The 11,279-nt window shown below is 39.3% G+C and overlaps 1 protein-coding gene across 1 annotated transcript; it reads left to right on the top strand.

Moving 5' to 3' along the window:
- The first annotated feature begins 310 nt into the window (after window positions 1-310).
- Window positions 311-10,699, top strand: ift56 (intraflagellar transport 56). Its single transcript, XM_056409998.1, has 18 exons — window positions 311-531; window positions 635-778; window positions 1,676-1,768; window positions 1,960-2,074; window positions 2,590-2,639; window positions 3,269-3,414; window positions 4,889-5,060; window positions 5,528-5,602; window positions 5,714-5,816; window positions 6,579-6,634; window positions 7,138-7,191; window positions 7,286-7,349; window positions 7,434-7,522; window positions 7,782-7,865; window positions 7,969-8,038; window positions 8,881-8,987; window positions 9,992-10,125; window positions 10,369-10,699. Exons 1-18 carry the CDS (start codon window positions 529-531, stop codon window positions 10,481-10,483), a joined length of 1,674 nt encoding a protein of 557 aa, XP_056265973.1. The 5' UTR covers window positions 311-528; the 3' UTR covers window positions 10,484-10,699.
- Window positions 10,700-11,279: the final 580 nt, after the last annotated feature.

Consider the following 11,279-nt stretch of genomic DNA (forward strand, 5'->3'; position numbering starts at 1 on the left):
CCAACACGGATGACTTAAACTGTATCCGGTTTGATTTCAAAATAAATGTTAGTCGAGAGACGTATTCTAAGATGGCTGCTGTGTCGGATGTTTTCGTTCGAGTACCATCTCCAACCTGTGGTTCTTCCCGCTCAAAGGGTTTCAGAGGAGGGCTTTGATATGGAACTCAACCTGATTAGATTTTAAACTTCCTCACTACATTGTCGGGTCCTTTACTTGTGCTTTTAATTTGAAAATATGGGAACGGAAATACAAATCTGTTCGCTAACTATTATGAAGATCATAATTAGCCAGTAGATAGTGGGGAAAAGGTGCTCAACTGTTGTATTTGTTCGTTTAAAGATAGTTTTGTTTACGTTAGTTTCGACGTTAGATGAAGACAAGGCTGTATAGCTAGCAGCCGAACGGTAGGTGACGTCCCCGTTAACAATGTGTGTTTCCGTTGGCAGTAACAACCAACGTTACCTTGGTTAGTGATAAACAAGTCCTAGCTAGTGTTGTACAGCTCTTCAAGAGAGACCGGTCAACATGGTGAGTTCACGGTTCTACATATTTATTAAATTATCTCGCATGTTTGACCCAACCAACGTATAGTTCTGAGACAACTTAAGACATTCAAACTTTGTCTCTGCAGATTCTCTCTCGCGTGAAGCCAGCCGTTGGGGGAGAGACACCAGTGAGCATCAGTGAGAAAAAGAAGAAAAACCAGACGAAGGTTCCCGCCTTGGAGGACTACCTGCAAAAGAGAGACTACCTGGGCGCTTTCACGCTGTTAGAGGTACTTACACACTTAGCACATGGGCTAATAACACATGAATCGGATGCAAAGCCTATTGAGTGAATTGTAAATAAGGGACCGTTCTTCACAAGAGGGAACATGGTGAGTGCTTAGTAACTGAATCCTTATCAGCACTGTGGATGCTTTACTGCAGCTGGTCAACATCTGAATGATTGCAGAGTAGGACCAATGCACATTCAAAGAAGGTCCACATTATTACTGTTACAAGTAGTCAATCATACAAGAGTGGTATTCTAAATAAACAGAACTACACTAGTTTCAATACCAATGGTGTAGATGTTAAATAACCAGTCCATCATTAGTTTTAAAGTCAAGGTGGTAGGGATGAGGTGAAGGCAGGAGCCAGAGTCAGGTAAACTCAAAGGATGTATGGTGTAGCAGATGAGTGAGTCAGAGTGGTCACATTGACTGGATTATTGAAAATTATTGACATACTTTGTTTTGTACACGTGTTATTGAAAACATATACACACATTAAGTACTTAATAAAGTATTTGTATTATTACACCACATAAATGGCAGTGTTTAACAGGCTATATCATTTTTTTTTGTTTCCGCTCGTCAGTAAAACAAACAGAATGTACACCTGCCTTTCATATTTGATTTTAAAAGTAGGCTTCAATTATCAGAGCAATACGAACATTCAGGTTTGCAATTATCCTACATTCTATAAAAATTGTTTTTTAATGAATCAGTTCAAAGATTGAGGCGTAAACAATTTGTTATCAACTGCAATGCCTGCAGACTATCCCGTGTCATGCCCTGGAAATTAAGTTTCAGGAATATGATTACTCCCACATCGATGCTACAGACAGCACTGTATTACTGAGTGCTGCTGCTGCTGCTGCTGATGATTTGTTTCTGTGTCATCTCCAGTTCCAGAGAAATATTGGCGAGAAAGAGGAGCATGCCGACCTCTGGATTGGCTACTGTGCCTTTCACTTGGGTGATTACAAGAGAGCTATGGAGGTATTATTCCTTTTCTATATACGTTTGTCTAAATGAGTGGGGGTAGTTTGGCACACAGAATTATGCAGTAGTTACAGTAGTTAGATAACTAATAGTCTGAAAACGTGTTGTATGAATGCATAAAGATGTGACTGAGTGTTTCCTGTAGAGTTTGATCGCATGTGTAATATTTCATTATCATGTTGTGACAGGAGTACGAATCTCTGACCATGAAGCCTGAATGCCCTGCAGAGGTGTGGGTGTTTCTGGCCTGCACACTGTTTTTACTGGGGCTCTATCAAGAGGCTGAGGAGGCTGCATCTAAGGGTAGGCCGTTACATTTATTAAGTCCTCCTTTGCACCGTATTCTAACCAACCAGTCGGCAGACTAAAAAGATATGGCGAAACATCTTTTTGCTGTGGAATTGGACCATATTGGTGGGGAGATGCTGTGGGTTCTAAATATCTTAATATCAATAATTGTTGGTTTGTTCATTCATGTGATTGCATGTGATGTATCAGTTTGACATTTTGTACAATGTAATTTCTGCATTTGTCTTTGTAGCTCACCAAAACATAATCCAATGTCACCAATTCTAAATGCGTTTAGACAAATTGTGTGTTTTTGGAGAACCTTCAACTGAAATAGTAAATGTGCACCAGGTTTTATTCAAGAAGTCTAATAATAACTTAATCTGGTAGATTGTTGGTAGACTTTTAGTTCCCATTAATTTAATCCTCAGTTGTTATCTTCAGTTGTGGTTTTGATGTTAATGATTTGCATCTATTATTTTCATGTGGTTTGCTGTCTAACTACTATTGCTGTCTCTTTCTGTCTGTAGCGCCGATGTCCCCGCTCCAAAACAGACTACTCTTCCACCTGGCTCATAAGGTTGGAAAAACTGCCATATTAATTTACTTTGTGTGTTTGATTTTCCTCTCTGCCTTCTCTTGATCACTAATAATTCAATACTGAGTGACCCTGCACTGTAAATAAAAGGTTTATGTGTAAGATATGAGAGAAACATACAGGGCTGTAGTCATGTCATACAATAAGGACTGTCACAATATCAGATTTTCACAACACAATTATCATGGCCAAAAGAATTGATTATGACGATATTATCTCAATATCTATCGAAAATTTAAAAAACATTATAACGCTATGGATCAAATGTATCGTTAGTTTTGTTTATTGTGCCTTTTGTCTCTTTTTTTGGCATATAAATTACTACACTTATAATCCGAGTGTCGGGAGGTGGAGAAAGAGTTTGTAGCCATAACTGTATACATAAAATGATTTAAGAGGCACTGGATTATTTACACAATATTATCATGAGTGTATTATTCACACATCGATATTACATTTTTAAATATCTCTGTTCACATCAATACCGCTATAATGTGATACTGGTCCGATAGTTAATTTCATCTTGTCTTGTTTGTTTGTGTAATCAATTTTCTGTGCATTGGTCTCCACACAGTTGGTTTGTTGTCTGACATACGCATATTGTGTCTTAGTTCAACGATGAGAAGAAGCTGATGGGTTCCCACCAGAACCTGGAGGATGTGACAGAGGACCAGCTGAGCCTGGCATCCATCCACTACATGCGTTCCCACTACCAGGAGGCCATCGACATCTATAAACGTCTCCTACTGCAGAACAGGTGCGTGCTCTCCCCTTTTACTCTGCGAAATGAGTTTCACAGTGACGCCCCAGCACCACCTTGAGAGGTGCAAGTTGTTAATTTGAGCATCACGCGTATAATTCAAGTGTCAGTACAGCTGGCCAGCTGAGCTAGCTTCCTCTCCCTCTGATATACTGTCTCTGGAGTGGCGAGGGGAAGGAAATGAAAGACTTTGAGTGTGCCGCTTCTCAGAGATCTATTCATGGCTTCGTGGCATTTTGTAGGCTAAGGTGCATCTGTTGGAATCCAAATGAGCCGTACTGCTGCTACTTCTTCCAAATGCTAACAGAAAAATATATAAAAATAGTGCTATACAAAAATGTGCTGTAGCAGCTTATGATTGTCCAAGCCACAATGTTCTTTGGGTTTGCTAGACTGCTAGACACCATTCCTTTTCTAAACTATTATAATCTTTAATAATACAATCTGTTGTTTGCTGCAATGCTATGTTGAGTATGAAAGAAAACATGTATATTGCTGCGGATTCTACACAAAGGTAAGTTTTAAGTGAACTCTGGTCCTGTGTGTTCCACTAGACTCTTAACCCTTGTGTTGCCTTCGGGTCAATTTGACCCGATTCAATGTTTCACCCTCCTGTTACCTTTATATTTACTAACATATTTTACCTGAGGTCAATATGAATTATTTATGTTTGTTTGTTGACTCGACATTTTAAATGAAGACAATCACACTTGTTGGGAGCTGTCCGGACTGCAGAGTCCCATTAGATACAAACCATATCCTGATAACAGATCATATTTGAGTCCCTGCCGCCAGATCGCCAACCACTTTGTCATAAAATCTTTTTTTAAATGATCTGATTTAAGTAATAATTAAATTAAATCGGCATTCTGTTTTAGCTCGGCTCAAAGTCTGCAACATAAATGGAAGACCAGACTGGCATAAAGCATTACATAGGCACATTTATTTAAAGGATACCATTGACTAAACTAAACAAACATGGAGTGGTGTCAGAATGTGTGGATGTGTAAAAACATCTGATCCAAACTGAACCAGGTCAACCACGGAAGAGAGCGTCCATGTTTAGGGCCCAATGTACCCTAAGGCCTCAGTGGACGCATGCCTCAGAGTCCATAAAGGAGGCGATTGGGATTTGGCCTAGGTGTTGAGCTTTTATACCTGGAACAACATTAGGCTCAGGTGTGGCTTATCAGCTGATGATCAACATCCTGCAAGACAAAGAAAAGTCGGTAAACCAGCCAAAGACCCCTAGAGGAACGGAGGGGTTTGTCACGGTAAACGCTATAATGTCGAGCAACGTCAGATAATAGTGAGTGATTAACTTCATTACATGGCTAACGGTTGCAAAATGTCCTGTTCTAAACACCATATTGTTACTTGAAAAAAAGGAAAATTCTGAAAAATGCTGTGTCCAACAACAAGTTTAAGTCTGAAAGCCAGTTTCACGGCCACATTGCATCTTGTCTTTCAGAGATTTCCTCGCTCTGAAGGTCTACGTGGCTCTGTGTTACTACAAGCTGGACTACTACGACGTGTCCCAGGAGGTGTTGGCTGTGTACCTGCAGAGCATGCCGGACTCCACGATCGCCCTCAATCTCAAGGCCTGCAACCACTTCCGGCTCTACAATGGCAAGGCCGCTGAGGTACTCTGGCTGTGGTTGCCGCATTTCTTGGTTGATATTTTTGTTGGTCTTGATTGGACCGTATGACTTCATAAGTTTTCACATTGCCATACACACCCTTTTAAGTTGGCTGTGAGCGAGGTCTGTCGCCCTCTGTGTAAGAATAGATTGCGCAAAATGTTAAAGGTGATGAGGAACATTTCTTTAAAATAAAAAATAGAATATATATATATATATTTCTCGCATCCATGTTTATGGTTCTATCACAATGCAAAGTTTATATATACAAATAATCCAAAGGCAAATATTAAAAATATAAGAACTGTACTGTACTAGTATTATGGATATTTGTAGTGTTTACAAAAAAAAAAATGTAATTTAGCTATTAACCACGCATGCATCATTATTGTTGACCTTTTAATTTCTTCGGGGAGAGTAAGTGGCCGTCGGTTTGACTTGTGTGTGTGTGTGCTCTCGCTCTCTCTTAGGCTGAGTTAAAGAACCTAATCGACATCTCCTCCTGCTCATTTGAGTTTGCTCAGGAGCTTATCCGACACAACCTGGTAAGCTCTTCTTAAGCTCAAACTGTGAGCGCGTAGGTGTGTCTGCGTTCGTGCTCTGGGGACCGACGTGCCACCTTTCCATACGCTGAATCTCTCCCCTGCGTACTGTAGGTGGTGTTTCGTGGTGGTGAGGGGGCGTTGCAGGTGCTGCCTCCTCTGGTCGATGTGATCCCCGAGGCCAGACTCAACCTGGTTATCTACAACCTCCGACAAGGTGTTTAGCATGGCATCACAGTTTTCAATAATTTACTGAAATGTATCAAATGTCCTTAAGATACAATATCTTTCACTTATAGTCATCAAGAAAGAAGTTATAATGAGACTAATGAGATACAAGAACATAAATCACACTGCTCTCTAAGTCATCTAAAAATAATACAATGGTATATAAAACACTGAAATCACACTCTTTACCTTCGCATTGAAAATGCGGAAGGTTATGTTTTGATCACCGTGTATTTATTTATTTATTTGTATGCGTGTTACTCGCATAACTAAAAAAGTATTAAACCGAATCGCATGAAATTTGGTGGAATGATTGGTTATTATCCGGGGACCATTTGATTAGATTTTGGGATAGATCGGGTCAAAGGTCAAGGTCATGAAAAGGTCAAAATCTTCTTTTTACCATAGCGCGGTCAATTTTTATCCAATTGGCATGCGACTAATGCCAAAATGTTCATAATTCAATGCCAAATCTTGTGATATGCGAAGGTATGCGCTCTATTTAGTGCCAATTCTAGTTTATGTAATGCTTTGCTTTATTTAATATTGTCCCAAATTCTTTGGATGTTGAAGAAAAGAAAGGGGATTATTACATCCTCCCACTGTCCGATGTATCACGCGTAATGTGAAGTAAATGCATCATCTGTTTGTCATGCTGCTGTTAATGAAATGTATAGTTATTTAAAGGGTCAGATTTCAGAGGAAACCTAGCCACGCTCATTGAATGTCATGGTCCATTTCATCCTTCCAGATGATGTCCTGGAAGCTTACAACCTCATTCAGGACTTGGTCCCCACAACCCCCCAGGTGATGATTCAAAGTGACATTGTTTTTTTGAGCACAATGACATTATTTGGTCTTGATAAGAGACTCCAGATATGTTACATTTCACTCTCACATGAAGAATAAAACAGTAGCTCTATTTAACTACAACTATGGCGAATACTAACTATTTTGCATTCAAGGGTTTTTAAATGTTACACTTGTTTACACGGATAGCCAGAATCATGCCAGATTAAATGAAGCTAATGAATATCTTTGAAAAACAAACAACAAACAAACATATCTTCTCCACGCGCCGAGTTTCCGAAGAGCCTTTTTCTTTTATGTGACCAGTGTTTTATCTTCAAAAGCATTTCAATGTCGCCTGGATCTGAACACCTGTGAAAGAGTTTGGTTTCTGCATCTTAATAACACTATATAAGTGAATTGTTGCTTCTCAAGTGTCTCAATGTGGCCTTTCTCCCTTTTTTCACCATGACTAGAGACAACAAACACATCTTCTTTACTTTGATCATTTATTTTCTCAGGAGTATATTTTGAAAGGAGTGGTGAATGCAGCGTTGGGACAAGGGATTGGATCAGTGAGTGTTGCCGTTAAAGAAATAGTCACACACAGAAAAAAGTGACGAGTCGATTCGAGAGAAAAAGTTCTGTTGTTGTGCTTTTCTCTTTCAGAGGGATCACCTGAAAATCGCCCAGCAGTTCTTTCAGTTGGTCGGAGGCTCGGCCAGCGAATGCGGTACACGGAGTAGAAATGTGATCAATACAAGCTTCTAAAGCAGCGCTGTGAGGGGGATGCGTGTAACCGATTTCTCATTTTCAGACACTATTCCTGGCAGACAATGCATGGCCTCCTGCTTCTTCCTCTTGAGAAAGTTTGAAGACGTTCTCATATATCTCAACTCAGTCAAGGTTAGTGCTGCTCAGTACAAGGAACGCTTGAAATGGTGTATTCCAGTGAAGAATTGGCATGAAAGGAGGAGAGTAAAAAAAGACTCTCACACACTGAGGGACAAGTGTCACTTCAGATGACAAGTGGTGCTTTACAGATGCAGCACATGTGATTGTGTGCGAGTGCGTGTGTGTGTGGGCATGCTTGGTATCCACTTTTCGTTGGACATGTGTACACTTAACCTTTTTATTTCTGCGTTATTGTGCTTTTTATTCGCAGGGTTACTTCTATAATGATGATACATTCAACTTCAACTATGCTCAGGCTAAAGCAGCCCTTGGCAACTACAAAGAAGCAGAAGAGGTAATTTTCTTATATCTGCACACCTGCTATGTACTGATTTTCATCACTTCTGGTGAGTTGCCCACTGTTGCTTTTGGACTCCTTTTATTATCTCTTTTTTCAGGTCTTTCTGCTGATTCAGAATGAAAAGATCAAGAACGACTATGTTTACCTCAGCTGGCTGGCACGATGCTGTACGTATAGTAGTCGTACTGTGGAGGCACATTTATTCCTGTAGCACAATTCATACACATGTCCATCAATTTAACATGCATTTCAAATGAAAAGGAATAGGAACGTTTAAAGAATTAATAAAATAACATGGACGGCCATAGAATAAAGAACATCAGCAGTTCACTTAGTATAGATTAGTGGAATATTAATAAAACCCAGTTAAGCAACGAATACAGAAGAATAGGAGTTAAATAATAGGTTATTTATAATAATAGGTTATTTATCAAATGTGGAAAGATAATGGAAATGAGTTCTCAATGCAAGCCAGTGTGAGAATACTGGGTGAACATGCCCGGCTGCTGGTGAGGTGTTTGTTGAGCGAGAAGGCAGGAATCATAGACATTTTGCATACTTTTTTATTTTTTTCACCTGGACCGATATCATCCAGTCCCCAAGTGTTTAAAGACCTGAAACCAGTTCCAGTCACAGTCTACACCTGATGACATGAAAGCATAAGAATAGAATATACACTTTTATTAATCCCCAAGGGGAAAAGACTGAGCTAAAGAACGCTCTCGCATATCTGAAGTTGGAGAAAGCGAGACTGAGGAAGACTGTCGTGGGTCACTGAGGCAAGATCAAACATCACTCCCAGATTTATAGCCTCAGGTTTGTGAAGAACTGAGGTTCACTCCGGCACCTCAGCAGCTCGAAGAAAAAGATATCTCCATTAAAAGATTTTTCTCCTGCCTTCTTGGCTTGATCCACATCAATACCACCTGCCCACAGGCATCTCACATTTTACCAACCTGAATCTATAAATGTTGCTGAAGCTGCCTGCGAATGATCTTGTTCTTGTCAGACATAATGAACCAGAGAGGGCGGCTAGCCTGGGAGCTCTATCTGAAGATGGGCACTTCCTCCGAGTCCTTCAGTCTGCTGCAGCTCATCGCCAACGACTGCTACAAGGTGACTTCCTCCTCCGTCATCTGCCTCTCGGGGTGACCCAAGAAACATTCATTTATGAATTCAATGTCAATTTGCGTGAATTCATTAATGTATTGCTGGAACAATTAGTCTATGTATGCCCCCAATTTCGATAATCAATTGTTAAAGTAATATTTCCAGATGCCAAATGCTCTCCTGTTCCAGCTCTAGTTTGATATTATTGTGTATTGAATATATCGATCAGCTTGGGGCTCTTGGTCAGACAAAAGAAGTCATTTGAAGACTTCTCATTGGGTTTTGGGAAATTTTGAGTCACGTTTTTCATATTTTACAAAAAAATAATCAACAGATTAATAAATAGATAAAGTTCTTTAGTTGCAAACCTTGTGTTAATATTTAGTTGCTGTTTTCCTTTTAATTTAAGTATAGCGCTGCAACTAATGATTTTCTCCGTTATTGGTTAATTTGCTGATTAAATCACAAGTTCCCCGAGCCCAAGGGGACATTCAGATGTCTGGTTGTGTCCTAAAAACAGTCCGAAACCAAAAGGTATTCACTTCATAGTGATACTAAATTGAACAGAATATTGTCATTTTTAGGTAGCTGGCACCATAATAATTTAGCTTGAGAAGAAGTGACTCAAAACAATCGATACATTTACAAAATAGTTGATTAGTTTTCTGTCAATCGACTAATAGTTTTAGAACTCGTGTATGTCAATCGTAAATGTAATCTTGATTTCCAAATGGAGCTAAATTACACATTTAATCTTCTACCTGCCTGTTTTTGCTCTGTTGTATAAACTCGCACAAGCACATTCTAGCTTAGCTGTCCCAATCTTAACAGAGGTGTTGTCCAACAAAATGTCCTCACTTTTCTCACCATATTTTTGAAATGCAACCAAAAGCGGAAGCAGGTGTCACAAATATGTTTTGTCCTGGTCAAACTTAATCTGAGACATGTTATTTTGTTAAATAGGTGGTATAATGTGCATGCTGGCTCATGACCACAGCTTGTTGTTTCAGATGGGTCAGTTCTACTATGCAGCTAAAGCGTTTGATGCACTGGAGAAACTGGACCCAGAATCCAACTACTGGGAGGGCAAGCGAGGGGCTTGCGTCGGCATCTTCCAGCTCATACTGGCAAACAAGGAGTCCAAGTATGTTTGTCTCTTTTCCTTCTGCAATAATGTTATCCTATCATTACATATAAAAAAACAATTCTAGCTGTTTTTGTTGTTGCAAAACATTGTATCAAATGGATCCCTGGCATTACCCAGTAAAAGAGAAAAACATCTGGACTGACATATCAAATGCTTGTGGGTGTCTAAAACAAATAAAAATGAGATATGGTGCATTCTTGATCGCATCTTGTTTCCTCACATATAGTCTTTGTGTTCTAGGGAGACACTGAAAGAGGTGTTATCTCTGCTACGAAATTCAGGAAACCCCCAGGTTGAATACATCATTCGAGCTCTGAGGAAGTGGGCCAAAGACAACAGAGTCCTCCTCTCGTGAGAGCTGTGGGTACTGAACTCCAGGTCCCTCCATCATGAGTAGTTTCATCACGCAGATGTGCAGCAGTTATTGTGCATTTGGTTGTTTCACTTGATTAACTTGTATGAATGATATTTATGCTCCTTGAAGAAATATGAAACTATTATCTGCCACATATAAATATGTACGTTTTGAAATGAAATTCTCTATATATTTGTATTAAAATGTAACTTTGTACTTTGTGAATTACTTTAGCTATTCTGTCAGTGATTTGTACAGTAACTGACTTCACGCAGTTTTCTCTCTAATATTTTGTAAGCAATGCAGAAATACATTTACAAGAAATAACAAACCGGCTAAGCTCAAGAGATCAGGGACAAGATATGAGCAAATACCATAGAGAAAGGGGGGGAAAGAAACAAGCGCAAGACAAAAAATAGATTATTAGGATTATTAAGAGATAAGGAAAGATTTTGATGTCTAATAAATTAGCAAAAGTATTCTTTAAGTATTAATAAGTAACTCTCTGGGGAAACAATAATGTATTTGGCAATGGTATGAGAGTTGCAGTTTTTTAACATGCATTGGTGCATGAAATGTACCCTTTCCTGTTAGTACAACATGATTTAAGGAGTACTCCATTGATTTTGTATTACACTTCCATAGGGTTAAGGGTTTTGTGAGACATTTTAAAACAGGAAGGGTTACAATAAAAGCACCTGAGGGAGAAGTCCTACAATTGTAGGGTAAAAAACACTGGATCCTACAGTTCCCATTTTGCAACTCAAAAGCCTATTTCATTATACCGTACCCTTCT

The sequence above is a fragment of the Pseudoliparis swirei genome, chromosome 24 (genome assembly GCF_029220125.1).
Source record: "Pseudoliparis swirei isolate HS2019 ecotype Mariana Trench chromosome 24, NWPU_hadal_v1, whole genome shotgun sequence".
NCBI lineage: Eukaryota > Metazoa > Chordata > Actinopteri > Perciformes > Liparidae > Pseudoliparis > Pseudoliparis swirei.